Here is a 26,082-nt window from a genome sequence, read left to right as displayed (position 1 = left end):
AGGGGTTGAAACTTATTTTTTTTCTGTGATCTTGAGAGTTCTTGTTCATGGTTCTCATATTTCCTTTTCCCCTTCTCTCTCTTCTTTGCACCAACATCCATGGGCCATAGTTCTTCTCATTCTTTGTTGAGTTCTCCTCTTTTTGGCTCTAGGAATAGAACTATTCTAGGTATCTTGTGTTTCTTGAGTTGGAGTTTCGTTTTGAGCTTTTTCTTCTTGACCTTTATTGATAATTCTCACCGGAAATTGTTCTGTCTTGTGCCCGACTAAGCCACAATAGAAACATATTGAATGTCAACCTTCATATTCGATGTTGAAGGTAGTGTTATCAACTCTTACTTTGGGAAGAAGGGGTTTGTTAAGGTCGATTTCAACACATATTCTTGTGAATCTTCCCCTTGTTGTCCAAGCTGTTATGTAATCCAGTTTTAGTGGTATCCCAATAGCTTTCCCGATCTGGACTAGCACACTTTTATCGAAGTATTCAATCGGTAAACCCGGGATATGCACCCAAACTGCCGTAGATGACACACTTGCCTTTTCAGCCAAGAAGTTAGGTTTCCATTTTTGCACCGTCAAGTAGTGATCCATAATCTTCAATGGCCCCTTAGTAAAGACCTTCATTCTATCCATTTGAATATGAAATTTTATGGCATAAAATCCGTTTCCCAAATCAATACAGTCAAAGTCACTTTTTAGTTTCCATAATGCAATAATCCGACTAATTAACGTCTTGTAGGCAACTGTTCTTCCCACTAATTTTATTATGAGAACTTTCCTCCATGGTTTTCGGATTCTTTCCTTAACTTCTTTAACAATCTTGATTGTAGGAATGCCATCAACTTCAGGCTCGCTTTCTTCATCCGATTCAACATCTTCAACTTCGATTGTTGTTGCACTATTGAACATGTTGGTAAATAAACCGAGTACGAGTAATTTCCCTATAACCAGATTAGTGAGAATGCGAAATAAAAGCGGAAAAATAATACCCGAAATTGATAACGGAGTTCAGCCAATTTGCTTACGTCTCCGGACTGCTGCAGATCTTTTACTAAGAGAGAAAATTTACAGGTGTTTACAAAACACTCACTACTCACAAGAAAGCTCTCTAGTATTGGGAAAAAGAAATGATTTTTGGGATGGTTTTGAAGCTAAATGAGCTAGGGTATTTATAGTTGAAACTTAAGGACTTAATCTTGTAAATACCCTAAAACCTAGGGATTAATTGTGATTATCCCATTATCATTTTTCAACAAACATCTACCAAACTTTGAAAAACTATTTTTCAAAGAAACATTTACCAAACTTTGAAAACCATTTTCAAAGAAACATTTACCAAACTTTGAAAACCAATTTTTCAAAGTTGGTTGCCAAACTTGAAAACCATTTTTAACAATACTTTCAACAATCTCCCACTTGAAGACTGATTTTAATCTGTCTTCACACCTCGATCAATGCAGCAACATTTCTGGTCTTGTTAGTCTAGCATGCCAACTGAAGCTGAACACAACTTCAGTTTGTCCGTGGTTACTGTCTTTGTCAACATGTCTGCCGGATTTTGAGCTCCACTAATCTTTTCAAGTTTCAAAATCCCATCTTCCAGAAGAGACCGGATAAAATGATATCACAATTGTATGTGCTTTGTTCTGGAATGAAAAGACAGATTCTTTGCTAGATGGATAGCACTTTGATTGTCACAATACAAGACATTGTTTTCTTATTTCTTGCCTAACTCTTCCAAGAAACTTTGGAGCCAAACCATCTCCTTGATGGCTTCCGTAACAGCGACATATTCTGCTTCAGTTGTGGAGAGAGCAACTATCTTCTGTAGTTGAGAAACCCAACTCACTGCAGTACCTCTTAGAGTATAGACATACCCTCTAGTGCTCCTTCTAATGTCAACATTTCCAGCTAAGTCAGTATCTACATAGCCTGTCAGTATTGTATCTCCACCTTTGAAACAAAGTGCTTTGTTTGTAGTACCACGGAGATATTTGAGGATCCATTTGACTGCTTCCCAGTGTACCTTGCCTGGATTATTCATGTACCTGCTAACAGCTCCCACTGCATGAGCAATATCTGGTCTAGTACAAACCATAGCATACATTAGACTTCCAATTGCTGAGGCATACGGCACCTTCACCATGTGTGCACGTTCTTCATCCGTCTTTGGTGACTGTTCTTTGGAGAGTCTAAAATGAACACCTAAAGGTGTACTTACTGGTTTAGCATCTTGTATATTGAACCTGGAGAGTACTTTGTTGATGTACTCGGCTTGTGATAACATCAAAGTCCCCGACTTTGTGTCTCTCTTGATCCTTATCCCAAGAACCTGCTTTGCAGCACCCAGATCCTTCATAGCAAACTGCTTCGACAATTTTTGCTTCAAGTGTATAATCTCTTGCATGTTTGAGCCTGCAACGAGCATGCCATCAACGTACAACAATAAAATAATGAAGCTATAGTCGAACCTCTTGATGTAGCAACAATGATCTGCTTGGCATCTGGTAAAACCACTGCTACCCATGAAGCTATCGAACTTCTTGTACCACTATCTAGGAGCTTGTTTTAAACCATACAAGCTCTTCTTCAACCTGCATACCAGGTTTTTCTTGCCTGCCTCTATGAAGCCTTCTGGCTACCTCATATAGATTTCTTCCTCCAAATCACCATGAAGGAAAGTTGTCTTTATATCTAACTGCTCAAGATATAAATTCTCTGCAACTACAATTTTCAACACCAGTCTGATTATGGACAGTTTTATGACTGGAGAGAAAATTTCATTGTAGTCAGTACCTTCTTTTTGCTGAAAACCTTTGACAACCAATCTTGCTTTGTAGCGTTAGCTCCCATCATGCTCTTCTTTGATCCTGTAAATCCACTTGTTATGGAGCGCTTTCTTGCATGGTGGTAATTCAGCTAATTCCCATGTCTGATTTGACATAAGCGAGTCCATCTCATCTTTCATGGAAGACTCCCACTTGACTGAATCCTCCACCTGCATTGCTTCATCATAGCACTCTGGTTCACCATTGTCAGTCAGCAACAAGTATTGCAAAGAAGGAGAATACCGTTGGGTTGGTTTAGGAATTCTGGAGGAGCGTCTTAGTTCCGGTGTGCCTGGTTCTTCTTGAACTGCTTCAGGACTGATCTGAACATCATTTCCAGAAATCTCCTCGAACTCAACAAATTCCTTTGTTTCAGCTTCAATGTTTGAGCTACTTGATTCTATGGTTGATCTGTCTTTGTACATCACATTCTCATTGAAAATGACAACTCTACTTCTGATGATCTTCGATTTTCGTAGTCCCAAAACCGGTAACCAAACTCATCACCACCATAACCAACAAAGACATATTTGTTGGACTTGTCATCAAGTTTACTTCTTTCAGCAGAGTTTATTTGTACATAAGAAATACAATCAAACACTCTTAAATGTGAAAGATTTATTTCTTTCTTGCTCCAAACTTCCTCTGGTATTCTGCCATCCAAAGGAACCGAGGGCCCACGGTTGATCAAGTAAGCTACAGTGTTGATAGCTTCAGCCTATAGAAATTTGGGCAATCCGGCATGTATCCTCATGCTTCTGGCACGTTCATTCAGAGTTCTGTTCATGCGTCTGCTACGCCATTCTACTGCGGTGTCATGGAACTGTTGTCTCCATCTTGATCCCATTATTTGCGCAGAAATCTCTGAATCTACGATTTATGTACTCTCCTCCATTATCAGACCTCAACCGCTTGACTTTTAGACCACTCTCATTTTCCACCATGGTCTTCCATTTTCTGAAGGTATCAAAAGCTTCTGATTTTTTCTTCAGAAAATAAACCCACACACTCCTTGTAGAATCATCGATGAATGTGACATAATATAATGAGCCTGCAAGAGATGGAACTGGAGATGGTCCCCATACATCAGTATGAACCAACTCTAACTTTTCAGCCTTGGGTGTCTTACCAATCTTTGCAAAGCTGACTTTCTTTTGTTTGCCAAAGATGCAATCCTCGCATAGTCCGACATCTACATTCTTTAGATCCGGCAACTTCCCCTTTGACAAAAGTGTTTTCATCCCTTTCTCGCTCATATGGTCAAGCCTTTGGTGCCATAGGTTTGATTTTCCATCAGCATCTGCTACTGCAATGATATTCTCTAAATTTGAGGTTATATAGAGAGTATCAGTTTTCTTACCACGAGCAATGACGAGTGCTCCTTCGGTAATCTTCCATTCACAGCCTGAAAAGGTTGTACTATATCCTTCTCCATCAAGCTGTCCTGCAGAAATCAAATTTCTTTTGAGGCCAGGAATATGTCTCACTCCTGTCAGCTTCCAGGTGGTCTGGTTTGGCAGCTTTAATCGGATGTCTTCTTTTCCGATGATCTTCAAGGTTTCATCATCAGCTAGATGAACCCTCCCAAAATCACCACTGGCATAGTTCTCCATGATTTCTCGGCATGGGGTGGAGTGGAAAAATGCTCATGAATCCAAGATCCATGATTCAATCGGACTGTTGACGCTTAGAATCATGGAATCACCTGTATCCTCTGTCACGTTGGTAGATTCCTGTGTGCCGATATTTTTCTTCGGTGCTCGGCAATCCTTTTTAAAGTGGCCCTTCTTGCCACAGTTATAACAGGTAAAATCTTTCTTTCCCGTTCTGGATTTGGATCTGCCACGATTTGAATTTCTTTCTTAAGTTCTCCCTCTGGACTCCGTGTGCAAGGCTGAGGAGGTTGATGCTTCACCCGATTCTCTCCGTCGAATTTCTTCACTCAATACCAGATCCTGAACATCGTCGAATTTTAATTTGCTGTTTCCTGACGAGCTGTTGACTACTGTAACAGTAGCATTCCAACTGTCTGGTAGAGACGATAAGAGAATTAAAGCTCAAAATTCATCATCGAATTTAATTTCTATGGAACTCAACTGGGTTGTGATTGTGTTGAGTTTATTTAGGTGTTGAGCCACCGATGCCCCTTCCGTCATCCGCAAATTGAACAATCGCCTCACCAAATGAACTTTGTTTGAGGCCGATGGCTTCTCATACATACTGGAGAGAGCCGCCATAAGACCCGCCGTGGTCTTTTCCTTGGCTATGTTGAAAGCAACATTGTGGGATAACGTCAGTCGGATAACTCCGAGGGCTTGTCTGTCGAGAAGAGCCCAGTCTTCATTCTTCATGCCCTCTGGTTGCTTTCCTGAGAGAGGTTGATATAGATTTTTCTGGTACATAAAATCTTCAATCAGCATCTTCAAAAAGCCAAAGTTCGCACCATCGAACTTTTCAATTTTCACCTTCCCTTCGTCTGCAGCCATCGCTCCCACTCGAATCTGGCTTCTTTGGATCGTTCTGACAATTTTCGCGAACCGCCGTGTATTAGAACACCTCCGTCGACAAATTCGTATCGCCGACAAAATTTTAATATTCACGAAATTCACTATTCATGTACCCGAAATTGATAACGGAGTTCAACCAATTTGTTTACGTCTCCGGACTGCTGCAAATCTTTTACTAAGAGAGAAAATTTACAGGTGTTTACAAAACACTCACTACTCACAAGAAAGCTCTCTAGTATTGGAAGAAAGAAATTATTTTTGGGATGGTTTTGAAGCTAAATGAGCTAGGGTATTTATAGTTGATACTTAAGGATTTAATCTTGTAAATACCCTAAAGCCTAGGGATTAATTGTGATTATCCCATTATCATTTTCAACAAACATCTATCAAACTTTGAAAAACTATTTTTCAAAGAAACATTTACCAAACTTTGAAAACCATTTTCAAAGAAATATTTACCAAACTTTGAAAACCAATTTTTCAAAGTTGGTTGTCAAACTTGAAAACCATTTTTAACAATACTTTCAACAGAACATCCCTGTAAAGAAGGGAGAATCTGCAACCATATCTCTCCGGGACCTTTGAGTAGCATTCTCTCTTCCTGATCAGTGCTTGGAGTCGTGCATGGTCTTTTGCTGCCTATATTCACTTCCTCTGCCTTCCCTGCCGTCGATGTCACCGTGGTGACTGGCGGGGATCGCTTTGTATTTCTGCAATTGACATCTCTAACTAATACTACTTAATATTATCTTTACTAATAAAATAAATGGTTGAATTTAAAATTAGAATAGAAAAGAGAAAAGAAAACAATAAATATGGCTTAGGCGGGCTGTGGGTTGAATGAGAATTAGGAAATTGTAGTAAACGGTGCGTTTTCGCAAGGAGATGAACGAATAAAATTAACGAAACGCTTTTTGAACAATAAGTCGGCCATAAATTACCAGCCGCGACGCAATCGCGAATCAACCTCCGGAATCTGCAGTCCGCCATACTTACGCGGCGGTGCAAAGTATAAGAGAGGAGAGGAGAGGAGAGGAGAGGAGGATGTTGGAAAATCCTACATCCACCGCACCCGATGCCGCCCCTCTAATCAAACGCTACGCTCCTCCTAATCAACGGTAATTTCTTAACCCTAAATTTCCATCCTTTCCCATTTTCTTTCATTTATACCTCTTCCGTTTCCGTTTCTATCTTTCTATGTTTTTAAATTATGCCTCGAAATTGCAGAAACCGTTCTCTCGGCCGCCATAAGTCTGGAGGTCAGCTTCATCATCAATTATTTATCATTCCTTATTTCCCGGTGGTTTATAGATATTTTTAAAGAAGATTTAAAAAAATAATTAATTTGATAAATTGAGTTATAATTAAATTTTGCAGATTGGTTTCATTGGACTAATAATGTTTATGGGAATGATTCAGAGAAGAACCTAGGTGCCGCATCGAGAAACAATAATCTGGTCGGGGATGCTGGGAGCAGCGCTATCCTGAATGAAGACCTCCATCGTCCTATTTTAATACCTTTAGAAGGCTGTTCTAGAAGTGATGCTTCTCGGCTTTTAAGCTATCGTACGATGTCTCTACACACTTTGAATGATTTTTGTGTACTTTTATTAAGAAGACTGCCCCTGTTTCTGAATTCCACCAACATTGGTTATTCCGTTATGTATGTGAAGTTAGAGTTATTGATTTTCTTATCATTACATTTAGATGAATTATTCAACCTAGGGTTGGAAAGGTTTTTTTCTTCTTTTGCTGAAGCCTAATTATTTTCGTGGACGACTTTTCCTGGTTGGTTAAGTGGTGAAGGTTAAAGGGTAGTTGGGGTGGGGCTTAGGTTAAAATCCACTTTCCTCTCTTCTATTGTTGTTTGACAAGTGTTAGTTTTGATAGAAATTTTAAACTTTTTAAGAATCCATGACTCCATTTATACAATCATAGGCTGATATACGTTCATTGTTTATCTCTACAAATGCAGGTTGGGCAGCTGCCTTACATCGCTACCATGATACTTCTATTGATTTGTCTGGTGAGTGGAAGAATAGAAAACTTATAAAATTTTCCATTTTACGTTTGATTTGATTGGATTTGTGATCCTTTATAGGGAGAAAACCTTGTAGTGGTACATTATCTACACGATAAGAATGGTAAATGAGCTTTGCAAGCTAAATTGAGATATAATTTTCTGAACTCCCACTGTCAATAATGGCATCACATACTTTAAACCCACAAAGAACATGTGTTGCCTTACTAAAGTTGGATTGTGTTTAACCCTGCAAGTCACTCTTCTTTAGGTCACCTTTGTTGGTTTCTATTGCACTTTCACCATAGAACTTGAAGAAGCAATTTCTTTACTACGGAAACTGCCTTGGGAATGACATCTTCCCTACTAGATAAAGGTCTTGCACCATAATACAGAACCCCATTCTCAGCTTGTAAGGCATATAGTCGAGCAACTTCTAAATTATAGACACAAACTACACCTAGTTCGTCTCTATTACTTTAATCCAAACCTGCAAGATAGCGAGTTTGCTGTTCATTAGTCTCATTCAAACCAACTCTAATGGACAGGTTTTTAAATTCTGTAGTATAGATAGGGATGGAATCATGGAAAAAAATTCTTTTAATATATTTATATATTATTAGCTAGGACGGTTAAAAAAATATTATTAGCTAGGTTTATATATATATATATATATATATATATATATAAAATTAGCATGTAAGGTACTGAAATTATGACACTAAATTAAAATGTACTTTTATTTTATGTTATTAAATGGAATAAATTAATATTTTATTAGGCTTCTTTATTTTGAATCACCGTGTGAAAATTTGAAAATTATGTTAAATCGGGTCGTGTCTAAGTCAGATTTCCACTTAATAATAACATTAACAGACTTAAACAAAGCTAACATAAAAAACAGACTTGATGCATCTACAAGGTTGTCATATTTTCAAGTTTCAACATTATCATTGGAGATGTCCAATGAAATAAGATATTGGGGATTAATTTGGGCTTTAAGTTAATTCAAGCTTTAGCACAAACCAGCGAGAATTGAACTATGCTAGAGGATGAATCATCATTTTAGTATAAAATCTGTTGTTAAAACATATGTAAAGGTTCCTCATCCCAGGCATGGGTTATGAATCTTCTTAAAATAATTTCCACTAACTCGTATCCCATTCTGTTTCACTGATAGTAAGATGTTAAAGATTTTTCAATGACTTGAAAGTTGCTCTTTCTTTTAGATTTTATGGTCGCAAGCAGTTCTATGTATTTCTGCTTGTTGTGTAGGGGCTTTTGGGAGTGTCATATTAGCATCCTTTCAAGTTTTTATATTTTATTTATTTATTTATTATTTTTCTGTTTCCTCTGTTTCACCTCATGTCTGACCTTGTTGTCATTCTCATGTATTGGTGGATAGTTTCTTTTGCATTTCTTGAGTTAAAGGACCACAAACGATGGTTTTAGTCTTACTGTGGTTCTTGTTTCAGAAAGACCAGTTCTGTACTCTGGAAGTAGTGATTCAGCCTGGAGGAATTTCAGACTTCCCCATCAGGTTTCTTCCATCCCCTACTTCCCCACCTCTCCTTGTAAATCTTGCGGCTTCTTTCCTCATGCATTTATCTTGTTTTTTTTATTTCCTCAGATGATGTCCCCAACAAACACTACTGCACCTTCATCTGGTTCACAGATGGATTTCTTAGCTGAACTACGTCGTTCAATTCGGAATGCCAATACCGACAACTAACTACAGACAAAGTGTGGTGTGTGCGGATGTGGACTTGTGAAGTACTTTATGAACTTTGCACTCTAAAGTACCCCGTTTGTATGTGTTGATTAATACTCAAATCAAATGTTTACTTATTTGGGACATGATGTTTTTATTGTAAAGCATGGTCCAGGGCATCTGCTCCTTGGACATGTAATTTTCATGAAAACGTTATGAACTATTTAAGCTATAAAATGTTATATTACTTCGGAATTCTAGTTCCTTTTATGCGACAGTAGTCGGAGAGAGGTATGTTGTTGGACTCGTACGGTTTTTGATGAATGTGAATCTCTCTCGTATCAGATGTGAGCTTTTGTTCTTGTAAAACGGAGGTTTTTATCATGTGTGCTCTTAGGGAGTATGATTGCTGAAATGAGTTGTAATGCCATTCTTAACCATCTTTCATTACAGCTTCAGGATTTACATAATAATTAATATTTTCTAACAGGAATGAATGGGAAAATTTTGTATGATGATGAACAGTGACATGCCAATATGTTTATGGTATACATCATTCTTTCCAGACAGGAATAATTCCTTGGGCTGCTAAACGCTTTTCAACCCAGAACACTACATGCCTTGCTGTAATTTTCTTCTCATCAACAAGGAACGGCTCCACAGTGCTTGCTACCGAGCCATATGAAGACAAGGAGAATCCTTTTGGACCTATGCAAATGGTTGGAAAATGATCAGATCAGTATTTTTTTTGGTACAAGATCAGATCATTACTTTAGTAATGGAAATTCTGGTTTTCAATTTGCCCAAATTATTATACCTGTAAGGACTCCATCAGGGAAGAAGGCCCAGAACGAGTAGGGGCACCCCTCCTTCACGAATGAACCTTCCAACTGTAAAGTTTGAAGATATTAATAAACCACATCGGGTAAGTTTCATATGGATTAATTTTTGAGCGAAAATATAGTAGAACGAAACCTTGTTGTCCTGGAAGGTGAGTTCAATTTCAGATATGTCATCTTGAGTTTCTAGTATTGTTTTCAATGAAGGGATGACATCCTCCATCATCAACTCCGGCAATGCTTTAGCAGGAGCCTTCGCAGCAGGTTTGGGCTTTGCTGCCTTCGCTTCCTCCTTATCACCACCACCGCCAGCGGCGGCTGATGGCTTTGCTTCCGCAGGAGGAGTAGTTGCGTTTGTTCCAGTAGTGGCTATATAGCAGAAAAGCAACACATCAAGTTCGGAAGGACTTTCACATGCACAGATAAGAATGGAAAAGCTACCTGTAGAAGTAGAAGATTCTTGAACAGCGGAACAGGCGACACATCCGCGAGAAATAATTGATTTTCCGACCACAACCTGCTGATAAAAAGGAAGTTCAGAACTCCAAACTTACTGAATAACACATGCTTAAAGATGGTTGCATGATTGGACTATTGCTGGGAAACTAGGGGTAAAAAAATTATACAAAATTGAAACATAGTAATAAAGTACCATTGATAGTGTGGAAGGCAATGAAGAGGAGGCGAGTCTGGAGCTGGAACTAAGATATGAAGTAGACGATGGAAAGCTTGAAAAGCCAATTGGTCTTGCTCCCAATATCGCCATTTTCTTACTTGAGAATTTTTTTTTTCTTCTACTAATTTTTGTTCAGTCATCAAACATTTCTGGCTTTTTTTTTCTTAGTTTATTTTGAGGTAGAGGAAGAAAACATTGCTGAGCAGAACAAAACTGATCAATAGAAGAGAGCTTCCTGATCCACAAAAAGTTTAGGAGAATATACACCACTGCTTTCTCAAAATTTATTTTTTCTGAATGTAGAATATTTCATTTTGTTATAACTGAAATTACATTTTTTTAAAAAGGAAAATAGGAGCAAACCGGTGGTCGAATCACAATCCTAACCACCCAAAAAAATCAAAGAAAAATAAGAAAATAACATTTTTTTTTATTGCTCTTTCCCTTTTATTATTACCTCTATAGTTGATATCATGGTTAACAATCACAAATGCCAGAAAGATAAAAACTTTCAACAATAAGGAAAAAAATGGAGCTTAACGCATCTCCTTCAGCCACATATGCTGATAACATTTTATTCCTTAATAGCCAAAATTAAATGATAAGTTTGCTGTCTATATCAATAAAAAGAGATTTTTTACTGCTAAGACAAGGACCTGCAACATTCCTTTTTCTACCATGAAGAAAGATTGGTAGAAAATGGTAATCATTTTAACCAACTGAAGTAGCCATTGCATATAAGTTTTGTATTAGGAAAAAAAAGATTTTCCTGCATATGTATGAACCTAATTCTGTACAACATCTAAACAGGCTCAGATTACCTAAACGGAGGAATACACAAAAATGAGATTTTGGTCAAAACTCTGCTCTGTACAGTCTCATACGTTTTTCTGCTTTCATCCTTGGAAATCAAGGAAGGTCCCAATGATGAATAAACGTGATGGGTTCAGTAATTTGAAGAGAAAAGATAAAAGACGTCAAAAGCCTTGTACAACCAAATGTGCCCCCCATTTGTATAAGCCCTGAAAATGGCTGGCTTTAGTCTTTTGGTGCTCTTCTATCTGAAATTCGCCAAAGAAGGAACATATTAAATTTAGAATATAAGACAAATGCTAATCTGCAAATGGATCTAGAATGAAAGCGCATGTACAAAGATCCCGTGTGATTTTCATAAACTTGAATATCAACTACTTGTACTTGAGAAATTAGAAAGCTTAACACCACGTTCTACATATCATAACTGGATGGACCTTCAGCCATGTAAACAAAACAATGGATGTAGTGAACAGAAAGAAACGATGCTCAACTTTAGAGGTGGCAATTGGAAGGGAATCGGGTTGGTTTGGGTAGGAACATTTTGGGTTCGGGCTGTTTCAGTTTCAATTCTTTTTCGAGTTCAGGCTTTTCTGGATTGGGATCTTTTCGAGTTCGGGTTCAGGTTTGTTTAATATTATATTACATTTAATATTTTCAAATTTTAAATCCATGCTTAATAATAAACATATAAATTTTACTAAAATATTCACAATTATAAATAATTCCGTTTGATGCTATTTACAAGAACAGTGAATTCAATGTTTTATATCAAGATTCATTAGTTTTATTAGTTGTTTAGTGCTTTTAATTCTTAGACCGTATTTTTCCTCTTCCATTGAAAAGATTTTAATGTATTTTTTACTTTAAACTTTTTTTTTCTAAATTTTTATCAGTTGTGGGTAGAGATATTCCTTGGTAATATATAAATATTTGATAATACATAAATATTTGTTATATCTAAATCATCCAAGCCAAGAATCAAATGATCCAGTGTAAAGTAGCTTTATCGTCCAATAATCTAAAGTTAAAATATTGCCAACGGAATGTTATTACAAAAATTAAATACTAATACCAATAGTATAGAGTTTTTGTGTAGTAATCTCACTTTCTATAAATTTATTATTTCATTAATGCAAAATATATAATTAATTTATTAAAAAAATTAGTGAAATCATATAAAGTATATAACTAATTTATTAAAATTTATTACAATAAATTTAATAATCAAATCTTTTAAAAATTAATTACAATTTGGTACATTATTTTTAGGGTTAAATTTAGTTTGGGGTTTAGCTTGAGTTCGAGTTTTTTTTGAGCTTGGGTTTTGAGGTTCAAGGTTTTTTGGGTTCAAGCCAATTTGAGCCTGAGTTATTTTTCAAGTTCGGGACTTTTGGGCTCATGTTTTCAGGCTTGGGCTCATTTTTGCCAACTTTAATGACCGGAGCGCACCACACATGTAAAAAAAAATTGTAGATAAAGAAGGAATATTACCTGAGCTGGTCCCATTTCCCGGACCCTTTTCAGAATGAACCTTCTTCAAAAATGATGCAATGAACTCATCCAACTTCACCAACCAGAGTGCAAGTGCAGATGATGTTTGGACATTGTGGGAAAGAATGTTATGATTTCTTCAATAACAGTACAACCCCCTTGTTCAATATGGTGGCATTCACTCAACCAATAGTCATTAATTGCTGCAACAAAACCAGCAACTACCTGCAAACATGATTTGAGATGGTCCATTTTACAAATAGTCTCAGTATAAAAATTTACCACACAACTTCAAGAAATCTAAGCATGTAATTGCAAAAGAAGACTACCTGCAAAAACTCAGACAAAGATGATGTCCGTCGTAACCGTTTGACCCACAGCCTGTGAGCATACTTCGTCCAAGCACCCACTAAAGCATCTTTAGGCATAAATGACTGCACAAAAAGTAAGAAAAGAAATAGACAATGATTAAATAAAAATAATGCATAAAGTTTGTCATCCTTTTAAATATTTTACATATATAAATGAATTGTACATAATATTCACATCTTCGACTGAAGAAAGTGAAGATGCAAGAGATTTCTCTCGAGCCAACATTTAAAATTACATAATTTGTTAACAAACAGTAGATAATTTGTTCCCTTACATAGTTTAATGTAAATCATATCATCTACTAGCTAGTAGTTATATTCACCATCATCTTCACAAAAAATTGAGCGGAGATTTCATTACCCATTTTATTTCTTGTAAAAAGGGTTAGCATTGTCATTTATGAATATTTAAGTACAACTAATAAAACATATAAAGAAACCAAAAAAAAAAATCTAATGAGACACTAAAGCATGAGTTTTATGTGCCCTGACCAACAGTTCTTGCAAAACAATGATGGTAAAAGAAAGATGAGCATGCATATGCATACTATGTCATATAATAGGGATGTATGGAATTTAGGCAGGTGCCTGTGTTATTTAATTTCATATGAAAATGTAATATATGATTTAGTTTTATAAAGAAAGTAAGGTAGCTAGACAAAAGGCAACAATGAAATGAAATGCACCACAATTGCATGGACTGCGGCTTTCAGCGACTGCAACTGTGAGGGTAGGACTTTGAAATTTGGAAAAGTACTATTGTCTCCTTTCTCTCTGCACGTAGCCACATGAATGGCATACTTTTTTTCTAGATCAAAATCAATCTCTAATGTCGTATGGAAAATCCTGCAATGCTTCTTATCTCTCCAGTACAGATCATGACAACTCTCACACCTGGTAAGTGAATTAAGATAAGACCACTTCTTGTGTTTTACAGCATTAAGGTTCAAGTAAAAGTAAACCCATATCCACACATCAAATTCTTGAAGACGTCTCAACATTTGTCTTTTTTCTTCTCCCTTCTTCTCAGAATGAAGAACTATAGCACAGCATGAGGTTGGAGATTCATTCACGGCCACTGTCAAGATTAGGTTGTCAACATCAGAAACAGGAGAGCAACTGTCTTCTCTTACTACATTCATCTCAGGTGAATCAGATTGCGTGTGCCTGATTTCTGCATCAGGTAAGTGTCCGCTTGAGATTTCTTGGCATAATGAAGTTTCCCGCTTCTCTAAGGATTCAATAAGACGAGCTTCACGTTTACCCCTGTCATCCAAGACGACAATAGGGCCCGCAATGCCTGCACCATGATAAGATACAAACAATGATAATTATTAAAAAGTGCTCAACACGAGACCAGTCACTTTATTGTCTGCAGAAGGAAAACTGAAAAGAACTCCAAATTTTCTTTCAGGTTAAGCTTCTTTTTTTTTGGATGAAGTGTTCACTTTATACTGAAAAGACATATTCTGAATAAAGAAATGGGAAGCCAAATTTAACCAATAGTATAACAAACGAAGAAATGGACATCCAATATGATAAGTCAGGAGGGTTACCTCTTCGGTGTCTATGATTTCCCAATGACCATCTTCAGAAGATTCAAAGTAAAACCTTCTATGTCCAGGGTCATATCCATTACAAGGGCCCAAGAAAAGCCAATATCTATTGTACCTACGATCAGAGCCCAAAAATATAGATTGCATTGGGTGTATATAAACTCCTACTTCAGTTTGTTTAGCATCTTTTCCACTGGTAGAATGTTTCTTCTTTTCAAAAAACTTTGTATTGACGATGAGCCAACCAGGCGAGAGTCTGAAGATGTGTGTGGTTCTTGTCCACCACTCCTTTGTCCACCGTAGACCCAAGATGGCGTAGGAAAATTCTGTTGGATTGATGATCTCTTAATTTTTGCTCCAGAACCATAGTGAGGGATGCTGGGAATAAACTCAACAATGGCTTTAACAGGATTCTGAAAAATAAAATAATTATTAAAATGAGAAACTGTCAGGTATGGAACTAAAAAAAATTCATAACATCATAGCAGAGCAAGAAATATTTAAGCAAGAATAGAATGAATACCTAAAACCCTCTAAATAGTAGTTTATATTTGGTGTAAATATTTTTTCAAAAATAATCATCTAACAGATCATGGGTCATCAAGGAAAAGAAAAGAGAAAAAGATCCATAAACAAATAGTGACCATGTAAGCAACATACCAAACAAGGGAGCAGAAAAGGAGCTTTTTCAATCTTTCTTCTTTTATGTGTATTTATTTATTTTAATTTTATTGGGGGTGAAGAGGCAAGAAAGAAATGGGAAGTGGCTGTCAACTTGGCCAGATGAAACGGTTTACCTCCATTCGGATACTAGAACCAGCGCTAAGAAGATCAATCAAAGCCACTAATGCATTGAGCTTCTCTTCAATGCTCAAGTCAGAATATTCATCTTACGTAAGTCCTAGCAACCATACGTCTCCTGGATGGCTTTCATCAATTTCAGTGTAGACTGTTAGCATTTTACTTTTACTTTTACGATGGTTATCATGCTTTGTTTTCCTTTGATAGTAATTTCCCGAGTCACACTCAGAATTTAAAAGAAGGTTTCTAGCTTAGGTTTTGAATAAGAAACAATCTTAAGATGTCTGATTGAAAACTTAACTAAACAAACAACATTTTTAACCTTTAATACTAAAAGAGAAAAATATCCAGAGCCAATTGAACCTTTATATAAGTCCTCAAGTTCTACAAGTTGAAGTTGCGATTTCCTTTTCATTTCCAACCACGTTCTCCCAGCCTTCAACAATCCGAATCCTCAAACCTAATTCAAGTTCCAAAAAAGCTGGAAACTCGAGCCAAAGGAAACATACTGCGAATTCCAAAAAATATCAAGGAATAATCATTCAATAACAGAATAAAGTAAAACAAAAATACCCCCTCCACCTCATCCAAAGAAGACGATAAGAGTAGGAAAGAATTAAAGTATTCCACACACGAAGCAGCTACTCAGTATTACCATCATAAATAAAATATAAAAATATGTAAAAGAACAAATTGAAGATTTCCGATGCCACCATCATCAGAGTAATGAAGAAAAGAAAACGCACCCATTTCCCTGGAAACAAATTAGCTTCCAAATTCTGGGTTCAGTGCAGAGAAACTTGTGAGAATTAGAGTCTGTCTAAAAGAACCAAAGATAGAAGAGAAAACAGCGAAGTGCAAAAGCTCAAGTGGGCTGTCCAGTGGAATTATAGATAATAAACACAAGATTACAAGCATAAAGCTGACATTAAGAAATAGAAGAAGAAGGGGACACTTACTTAGAAGGCAGGGAACGTGATATATATAGAGAGAGAGAGAGAGATAAATTGAAGAAGATGGTCGGGGTTTAGAGCTGAACGACTGCCAGAGATTTTAGAAAATGCCAGTAGGGTTTTGGGTTTATCATCTTTTCAGTTTTTTCCTTTTAATAAATAAATAATTTACTCATATATATATATATATATATATATATATATATATATATTGGTAGGGGTATTAAAAAAACTCAAAATCGTTAACTATAAACGGTTAACCGTTAATAAATTAAATTAATAATTATATTTTTAATTTATTATATTTTTATACAAATATCTTAATATAATTTTCTATTATTTATAATTTATATATATTTAATAAAATTTGTATACAAATAATTTAATATATATATTACATTTTTAATTTTTATTTCTTTAAAAATATAAAAATATTATTACACCAATATAATTATGTTTATTGTTTGGTACTAAGATATTTTGAGATGTATATAATTACACAGATGTAAGTATGCGTTAAGTGTTATATTTTTTTATTTTATTCACTTACATCTGTGTAAGTGTGTGTTAAGTTATATTTTTTTGTAATATGAATTATGAAAAAAATGACAAATAATTATAATAGGTTAATCTGTAACTGAACCGTTAATAATGGTTAACCGTCAGCGGTTAACCGTTTCTTAATATTTAGATTACGGTTAGAAAAATTTTATAATCGTTATAATGGTTACAACCGTTTAAGCTAAATGTTTTACTTTTACTTTTTCATTAAAAATAGGATAAACTACACGGGTGACCACCAAACTATTATTCATTTTCGTTTGACCATCGATGTTTTGCTTTGATCAATCAAATTATCCAACTATTTAAATGCTTCACTCGAGCAACTGATCGTTAATTTTTAATGGAGGTGGCGACGTGTCAGTTACTAAATTAGCATAATTTTTATATTTAGTCCTTAATATTTACACATTCTATCAATTTAGTCATTGTTTTAATTCAATTAAATAAATTTAACTTAATAAATTAATTATACAATTAGAGTTGACACGTGTCAATTTGTGATTAGAAGATTTTATTTATGAATTTTAATTTATTTAATTAAATGATTTTTTTATCTGATTGGGTGGTGACACGTGTCACCAACAAATTATATTGACTTTTTAAAGCTTGTTATTTATGAAAAAATGTAGAAATGAAAAAATATATATAATTATAACCTACGCAAATTATAAAATAAAAGATCACATAAATAACTAAACAAATCTAATATTTTAAATTGTAATGAATGAAAGATTTATAATAAAAACAAATTTTGAACAACTTTTGATGAGGAATTGATTTTGATGACGAATTGGATTATAACTCAATTCCCATTATAATTTTGATGAGGAATTGGATTATAACTCAATTCCCATTATGCTTTTGATGATATCCATGTGTTTATACGTGTCGTTAATCAAGAAGTGAATCTAATATCTCAATAAGGTTATTTTGAACAACTCTCCATTTAAGATGAGAAATCATTTCGGAAGAATAAACTCAACAACCTCAAAGAATAAGTATCATTAAGAAGATCCACAAGATGAGAGAAATAATATTTAGATTATTATATTGTATTTCTCCAAGAAATAAGGATGAAAGTGGAATGATGGAGGATGATCTAATCAACTTTCGCCATGTCATAAAAGTTCCGACTCTCATAAGTGGATTAATGTCATGGAAGAAGAGCATAAGTTCTATAAAGATAATTAAGTTTAAGAACTTGTCTCATTACTTGAAGGTGCAAAATTAATTGGTTGTGAATGGATATTTAAAACCAAAATGGATGCAAAAGGTGATGTTGACATGTATAAGACATGTCTTGTATATAAAAGATATACTCATAAAGAAGTCGTTAATTTTTTAGAGACTTTCTTTTTGGTTTCATTGGAAGATTCTTTCAAGATAATTATGCTTGTTGCTCATATTTGATTTTGAGTTACATAAGTTGGATTTCAAAATTGTGTTTCTCAATGATAACATTGATGAAATATTTTATACGGTGCAGTTACAAAATTATGTCAAATGATACAAAACTAATTATATGTAAATTTAGGAAATCCATTTATAAGTTCAAGTATTACTCTCGTTAATTGTATAACAGATTTCACCAAGTGATTATCTCGTTTGATTTTGAGATGAATTTTGTTGATAATTGTATATATTATAAGTTTAGTGGGAGTAAGCCAAATAATACCCCTTATTGCTAAAGGAAACAAGTTTACTCTTGATTAGTGCCCTAAGGATGATTTTGAAACTAAAGAAATTTATAAAGGTTCCTTGTGCTTCAAAATAAATACAGAACTTAATATATACTCAGATTTATATGCATTCAGACATAGCGTATGATTTTATGATATTAAGCAAGTATTTATGCAATTTAGGTATAGATCGTTAGATAGCAACCAAATTGATTCATATGATACATTTAAGAACACAAATGTTACATGCTCACATATCGGAGGTCTAGTTAGTAAGAGATTATCTGGTTTATGGACTCCGACTTATTGGAATATAGATGCAAAAATTTTGTTACATGAACTGCTAATTATAGATTGATAAGAAAGACTAATTGAGTTATTTTGTGACAACTAAGTTTCAGTCCTTTATTCCATATATAATAGAAACACCTTAAATCTAAGCATATAGACATTACGTTTCTAGTTAAAGAAAATTTAGAGTGGTTATGTGTTTATAGAGCATATTGGTACAAACTCATAATTGCACGCTTACTAAGGAATTATCACCCAAGGTCCTTCATGAGCACACAACTCATATGGGTGTAATATTATTTAAGGACATTCGGTTTTAGTGGGAGTTTGTATTTAATGTTTGCTTATTTATAATTTAATTAAATGATTTTGATATAACAAAGGAATAAATTGAAAATTTTTTTAAAATTAATATTTTATTCGATTCAAGAATATGTAAGTTTGTAAAAAACAGTTGAGGTTCAAAATGTCAAAAATAAATTAAAAATGTTTATGAAATTTTATAAAGTTTTAAAATACTTTTTAAATATGAAACAAGGTCATTTTAAGCAGTTTTTTAGCCTAGTTTCGAAACTCCCACTTGAAGGTTTCGAAACCCCTATGGCAATAGCTAGTTTTTTTCTTAAGGTTTCGAAACCCCCTGCCCAATGGTAATTTTTTTTCAAAGGCATGTTTCGAAACCCCCTTGTATGGTTTCAAAACCTTTATGCATGATTGCATTCAATGCGCGATTTATTACTCCAAACTCCTTGCAATAACCCTAAATTGCTAAAAAACAATGAGGGCATATAAAAGGAGTCTTCAAACAGCCAATAAAAGACAAGAAAGTTATTCCAACAATCAAAGATAAAAAAAACCAAATTCATAGTTCATTGTGTCTTTCTTACATAGAACACAATTCAATTGATTATATTTTTCTTTCTAGTATTCTTGGGTGTGTGAGAACTTCAGGTTGCAAACAATCTATCATTGTGAGGATTTTCATAGTTTGCTCATTTGTAATTTCTTAGGAAGGGTTGTACACTTGAGACTTTAGGGTATAAGTCTAAGTGTTTTGTAAGGTTACACCTTGTCCTAAAATGTTAGAACAAATTAGTGGATTTGTTGAAATCCTTAGTGTGGAAGCTAAGATAGTGGATGTAGACTTCATTGAAGAATTTGAACCACTCTAAAATTGCTTGTGTCAATTTTTCATTTTCTTGCAAAAAACATCCATCATTTTTTCTAATTGTCAATTCACCTCGTCTTGGCCATTCCATTGATTTTATTGACTCAACACTTATTATAAACACAATTTCACTTACTTCAGTTTAAGGACATTTATTTTAAAGTTATTTTCTATAGAAATAAAGTTTGTTTTGGTTTATATGCACTCTGGCTTCGATAAAATTTGATCTCACTAACGAGGACCAGTTGGAAATAGACATGTGTGGTTTACATTGCATGTAATTTTTATGCTACACTTCATGATTGTTCTATGTTATTTGACTATATTTGTATACGTGACCATTGATGGGTCTACTCATGATTGATATGAAAAGGTCACTTTGATCCTATATGGATATAGTTGATGGGCGAGATTGTTATAGAATATATTGTATGATAACAATTTTTGAGCTCATAAGGTTATACATTTATCAGGAAACATATGTTGCCCAAGTTGGAGATTGTTAGATTAAAATCTATAATTATGGGCATATATTTTTAATGTTATTGTTATTATAAAATATGACATAAATTAAGTGACCAAATATGTTATAAATTCATAAGGTATTAGAAGTGTCATGGAAATAAAAATGTAGATAATATTAAGGTTGTATTTGTAATTTGATGAGGCGCAAAGTTATAAGTACAAACAATAATTGATTCTTAAATCAGCTATATAAAGGGGTTATAGTCACCGAGAAATACACACTCTCGTATTTACTCTTATCCTCGTCAAATAATTTATACTTAAGGGAACTCTATCTTCTTGGAAGATCACAACCAAAGAAATATTTAAGATTTCAACCTATCAATTAATTTAGGTACGTTTCCTCTAATGTAATATTTTTTCTTGACGATTTGACATGATTAGATCCTGGTTGTTTTTCATATTTATTATGATTTAGTTCTACTAATTTTACCTGGGATCGCCATGGAATAGTTGTAGGAGGGGTTGCACGAAGACTTGATGAAATACATTCGACTGAGTCAGTAGACGCTAGCAACTTTACAGAGGAACTTCGTATGACAATCAAGAATAAAAGGGATAAAGTGATTATAGAAGAGGGCGATATCTCCATCATTAACTACTTGACAAATCCATAACTAGACATTTTCAGTCATTGGATTGATGCACAACGAAGCACGCAATACTTACCATGTCCCCAACCCCCAAGTTCATTATGTTAACAGAGGACACACCAGATTAATACCTACCATATCCCCTACCCCCCAAGTTCATTACGTTAATAGAAGACAAATCGTCCATTAGGCTTTATCAAGGATCAATCCTTTTTTATTTATTTTTAACGAATCAAAATATATTAAAAAAGATGTAATTCTTGATATTATTGGCATTTGAATCCATCACCTTTCCATTCGAAAAGAAATCTAAGGCTCTAAAAGAAACAACTCTGAGACAAATAAATAGGTGTTTCAACCCATTGATATAGAACAAAACAGAACTTCGTAAATAAAGGCTTAAATTGATATAATCCTCTACACCAAATATAAATATGCTCAATTTGCATATCAAGTTTAGAATTACAAGGAAGTATGTTGTAGCATTGGCTTCACGATGTATGAGAATGAATTCAATCTTCCATTGTTTTGAAATTAGACTCATAATAGATCAGACAAGTTACATGGGGCTGGATGCGGCCATTGGAGAAGTCATAAGTGTAAGAGCTTTTGCACAGTCCGTTTGGCATTGAAGACGCTCAAGTCTTTGGGACCAGGCTAATTGAAGTCCTTTAAAATTCCCAGAGTTCGGCTTGCAATGGGGATGAAATACCAACCACTTTATTAAATCTAACGATCCAATCTCCATCCTTATTCCGGATGAGGCCACCTACCAATCCTAATGAGGAAGTATGATGTACTTCGTCATATGTGTTGAGAGTATACCAGCCAGCAGGCACCGATCTCCATTGGATAAGTTCTGGGCGAGGAAAAGCAGTACCAGTTAAAGAATCATGCGTCGTAGTGATGAAATAATTAGCCCAGTTTTTGCTGAGGTTGAGTAATTGATCATTAGTGAAGATCGAACTAGAGAATATGGATGAATTTCTTCATTTCCAAATCTATCACGCAAGGAAAGAGAATAGAGTTTTCCAAGGAATTTTTATATATGCAAAAAGTCTATTGGAATCAAGATTCATCATAATCCAATCATTAGCTTCAAGAGTGAAGAAGTCCTGAAACTGTTAATGGCGAATGATCAATTGCCAAAGAGTAGTAGTTTGCATGCAATTTTGCAACACATGCAACGTAGTTTCATTAGCTGAGCCGTATATTTGACATAAAAGATCATCGATGAGGTTTCGTGCACAATGATTGGCATTCGTTACTAATCGATCTTTATAGGAAAGCCAAAGGAAGTGTTTAATACACTTCGGGATAGGTAGACGCCAGAGCATGTACTATTTAATGTCTTTGGGACCCCAAAGTTCTTTAGTAAAAAGATCATAAACGTATTTCACAAAAAAATCATCATGTTTGTCGTGAAACCAGTAATAATGATCAATGTCTGCATTGGGATTAGGAGGATGGACATTTAAAATATACTGAAATGTGAAAGGTTGATGATTTTGTTGAATGAAGTTCCAGTTCCAGCTGTTGTTTGACTGAGCAATATCACAAACCATCAAGTTATCTTCAATATGATGCTCTCTTGCTTCCAGTTAGATAGGCGCCCAAGTTTCGACAGCCAATTATCGTGGCAAAATCTAGTAGAAGCAGCATCACCTACAGACCAAGAGATAAAGTCATAGAAATTATCCCATACCTTGGATAGAGATCTCCATAAATGGGAGCAATTCAGCCTTATGATAGAATGGGCATGTAGAGAGCACCTTATATTTTTGTCGAAGAAGTTTTATATAGTATGTCTCTGTGTTCGAAGCAACTAAAAACAAAGTTTCATAAGGAAATCCAAATTATGCTGCTGTAACCTCCTGATGCGAGACCTCCATTATGTCTTGGTTGAGATAAGTCATCCCAACTAACAAGTGGAATGCCACGAGATTGACTGTTAGAAGTCCATATGAAGTGTCGAACGATCTTTTCAATATCATGGCAAACTTTAGAAAAAAATCTACAAGTTTGCATGAAATAGGTAGGGATGGCCATAAGAACAGAGTTAGCAAAGTAATCCACCCAGCAAAAGAGAGGGATCAAGTCGACCACCCTTGGAGCTTCGATTTAATTTTATCAATAATGAAGGTGTAAAATTTGCAAGTGGCATGCTTATGCATCACTGGCATTCCGAGATAAACACCCAACTTAAAAACCTGTTTGATGCCAAGATGAAAACAAACTATATTTGCTGATTCAAAGCTGGTATTGGGCGAGAAGTAAACATGAGATTTGAGTTTGTTTACTTTGTGACCAGAATAATGGCCAAATTCAACCAGAATATTGTCAATCAAGATTGCTTGTTCAGCAGTTGCCTTGGTATATAAGATTAGGTCGTCTACAAAGAATAAATGACTAATAGGAAGGTCTCCCTATATTAGCTTAAACGGTTTCTAATCACTTCTTTCAGAAGCAAGCTGAATACGGTGTCCAAGTATTTTTATAGTAAGAACGAAAAGATAAGGAAAGATTAGATCCCCTTTCCGAACTTTGCATTGTGGTTTAAATTCAGAACTAATGCCTTAATTAAATTGGATCTGCATAGAAGAGGATGATATACAATGCAGTATGAGTCGGGTGATTGTAGGGGGAAAACCAGTTTTATACAGAGTGTCAGCTATAAAGTCTCAGCGTAAACGATCAAATGCTTTTTCAAGTCCACCTTAATTGCAATCCATCCATCATCTTTATCTTTCTCGAGTTTCATGGAGTGAATAACATCTTGGTTAATAATGATATTCTCTGAGATGCTATGATCTTGAATAAAACTTGTTTGGTTAGGAGCAACAAGTCGAGGCATAATGTGTTAAAGGCGCCTGACAATGATCCTGGTGATCAACTTATATAAGACAGTAAAAGGTTGATGGGTCGAAAGTCTTTGAAACTTGAAGGACTTGGTACTTTAGGAATGAGAGTAAGTATTGTTTTGTTCAAGGAAGGCTCAATGTTGCTTTCGAAGAAAATATCTTGGATCGTAGAGCAAATCAAAGTGCCAATAATGTCCCAATGTTTTTTATAGAAATGTGCATACAACCCATATACTCCCGAGGATTTGAGTGGAGCCATAACAAATAAGGCTTCCTTTATTTCCATGGGAGTTGGAAGAGTGTCTAGATTTTGCATGTCTTCAGGAGGTAGGATCAGAAAAAGACCAGAAATGGGAAAAGTGTCATTCACCTCGTCATAAATGGAAAAAAGTTTCTGAAAGTAAGTATTAGCTTCTTACCAAAGAATAATTGTGTCTGAACACCAATCACCAGTGGAAATTTGGAGAGAATAAATCCGGTTAATCCTCCTATTAAGAATGGTTTTTTTATGAAAGTAAGTTGTATTCCTATCGCCAAAGTTAATCCAGTCCGATCGGGATTTTTGTTTCTATAGGATTTCTTCCTGATCAAGGATTAATTCCAGTTCAGTTTGAAGTTTAGTCTCAAGCCTAGAGAGGTAGGAACTTCATTTTTTTATCGAGATAGCGTTGGATGACCTTGAGGCGAGCCATAACAGTACGCTTGCGATGGGAGTGCTGACAAAAAAATAGAGCGATTCCAGTTATTTACAGTGACACTAAACTTAGAGATATCATTCGTTATTGAGATAGAGGAGTCCCAATTATCAAGCACAAACTTATGAAAGTCTTTGTGAAGAGTCCAACCAGCAAAGTAACGGAAGAGACGTTGTTACGATTTATTAGGATTTTTACCAGTAACTAGCAAGAGAGGCCTAAGGTCTGACATAATCCGAAGGAGATGATAAACCATCGTATCAGGATAAGATACAAGACATTTGTCATTGCATAAACAACAATCAAGACGATCTGCACAAGTTCTTCTGTACCAAGTGAAGTCTGGTCCTTGGTATCCCATATCATGTAAGCTTGAGTCGAAAACCGCTTTGCTAAAATCTTGATCCGAGGAAGGAATGATGGCACATCCTTTACGGTCATTAGGGAACAAAGCAGCGTTAAAATCGCCTAAGACAACCCAAGGCTCATTAATATGACCAGAGAGTAATTAGAGATATGACCAGAGCACCTTTCTTTTAGCAGGATTCAGACTTGCATAAACGAAAGTAACAAGAGCAGAATGGTTGTTGGACTTACTTTGGATCCGGCAGTGAACGAATTGGAAATGGCTGAAGAGAACATCAACCTGAATATGATCGTACCAACATATCCAAATGCCTCCAGAAAATCCATCAGTTTCAACTCTGAAAGAGTTATGAAAATTGAGCTTGGTAATAACTTTATCGGTAATATGATTACTTATTCGGGTTTTAACAAAGCCCACAACATCTGGAAAATAGTCGCGTAGATACTGACGTGCTACGCGAATGAAATTCCGGCGACCACAGCCTTGGGCGTTCCACATAAATATATTGAGATACATAAATAAAATAATATAAGAAAGATAGGCAGGACAACCCATTATTCGACCATAGCATCACTAACCTTTCTAGCTGTAGGGGGAACTAGAACTTCGGCTGGAATACTTGGGTTATCCCCGTCTGTTAATTTCACAGCTTGATATTTGTTTGGATCAAGGTTTTCACCCGAGCTTGAACGTGGCATTTTGGAGGAAGAATCTTCACTCCCTATGGTACGTAAACCTTGCATGGGGTTTTTTACTAATGCATGAGGTTT

At 35.2% G+C, this 26,082-nt stretch overlaps 3 protein-coding genes and 1 pseudogene across 10 annotated transcripts; 1 reads left to right on the top strand and 3 right to left on the bottom strand.

Annotated features, from left to right (window-relative positions):
- Positions 1-294: 294 nt before the first annotated feature.
- On the bottom strand, positions 295-909 carry LOC120139067. Its single transcript, XM_039154399.1, has one exon. It carries the CDS (start codon positions 907-909, stop codon positions 295-297), a length of 615 nt encoding a protein of 204 aa, XP_039010330.1.
- Positions 910-6,251: 5,342 nt separating this feature from the next.
- On the top strand, positions 6,252-13,804 carry LOC120139077. 5 transcript variants are annotated; one of them, XR_005517587.1, is made up of 7 exons: positions 6,252-6,453; positions 6,563-6,594; positions 6,713-6,906; positions 7,311-7,361; positions 8,831-8,895; positions 8,986-9,105; positions 13,793-13,803. XR_005517587.1 is itself a non-coding variant. In XM_039154416.1 (7 exons), exons 1-6 carry the CDS (start codon positions 6,380-6,382, stop codon positions 9,085-9,087), a joined length of 513 nt encoding a protein of 170 aa, XP_039010347.1. In that variant the 5' UTR covers positions 6,257-6,379; the 3' UTR covers positions 9,088-9,105; positions 13,793-13,804. The 5 variants fall into 5 exon arrangements, 4 of the variants coding, with proteins under 4 accessions (XP_039010350.1, XP_039010347.1, XP_039010348.1 ...); XM_039154416.1 differs by having other exon boundaries at positions 6,257-6,453; positions 6,713-6,901; positions 13,793-13,804; XM_039154418.1 differs by having other exon boundaries at positions 6,259-6,453; positions 6,755-6,901; positions 13,793-13,804.
- Positions 9,529-10,827, bottom strand: LOC120139076. 4 transcript variants are annotated; one of them, XM_039154414.1, is made up of 5 exons: positions 10,558-10,827; positions 10,347-10,425; positions 10,042-10,274; positions 9,884-9,956; positions 9,529-9,774 (listed from the first exon to the last, which is right to left on the bottom strand). In XM_039154414.1, the coding sequence occupies exons 1-5, from the start codon at positions 10,669-10,671 to the stop codon at positions 9,620-9,622; spliced, it is 654 nt and encodes a 217-aa protein (XP_039010345.1). In that variant the 5' UTR covers positions 10,672-10,827; the 3' UTR covers positions 9,529-9,619. The 4 variants fall into 4 exon arrangements, with proteins under 4 accessions (XP_039010345.1, XP_039010346.1, XP_039010343.1 ...); XM_039154415.1 differs by having other exon boundaries at positions 10,347-10,422; positions 10,558-10,826; XM_039154412.1 differs by having other exon boundaries at positions 10,042-10,425.
- On the bottom strand, positions 11,555-26,055 carry LOC120139065 (annotated as a pseudogene).
- Positions 26,056-26,082: the final 27 nt, after the last annotated feature.

This window comes from Hibiscus syriacus, unplaced genomic scaffold (assembly GCF_006381635.1).
Source record: "Hibiscus syriacus cultivar Baekdansim isolate YM2019G1 unplaced genomic scaffold, ASM638163v2 tig00110721_pilon, whole genome shotgun sequence".
NCBI classification, from domain to species: domain Eukaryota; kingdom Viridiplantae; phylum Streptophyta; class Magnoliopsida; order Malvales; family Malvaceae; genus Hibiscus; species Hibiscus syriacus.
The sequence above is the reverse complement of the archived record's forward strand: the minus strand, read 5'-3'. Positions and strand labels throughout refer to the sequence as shown.

Excerpts from the sequence above, each read along its gene's own strand:
- LOC120139077 (XM_039154416.1), top strand. The coding sequence starts at position 6,380 with ATGTTGGAAAATCCTACATCCACCGCACCCGATGCCGCCCCTCTAATC. Across the intron at positions 6,595-6,712 it reads CGGCCGCCATAAGTCTGGAG|ATTGGTTTCATTGGACTAAT; the intron begins GTCAGCTTCATC and ends TAAATTTTGCAG. Across the intron at positions 7,362-8,830 it reads TACTTCTATTGATTTGTCTG|AAAGACCAGTTCTGTACTCT; the intron begins GTGAGTGGAAGA and ends TTCTTGTTTCAG.
- LOC120139076 (XM_039154412.1), bottom strand. The coding sequence starts at position 10,671 with ATGGCGATATTGGGAGCAAGACCAATTGGCTTTTCAAGCTTTCCATCG. Across the intron at positions 10,426-10,557 it reads TGCCTTCCACACTATCAATG|CAGGTTGTGGTCGGAAAATC; the intron begins GTACTTTATTAC and ends CCTTTTTATCAG. Across the intron at positions 9,775-9,883 it reads CCCTGATGGAGTCCTTACAG|GTCCAAAAGGATTCTCCTTG; the intron begins GTATAATAATTT and ends CCATTTGCATAG.
- LOC120139067 (XM_039154399.1), bottom strand. The coding sequence starts at position 909 with ATGTTCAATAGTGCAACAACAATCGAAGTTGAAGATGTTGAATCGGAT.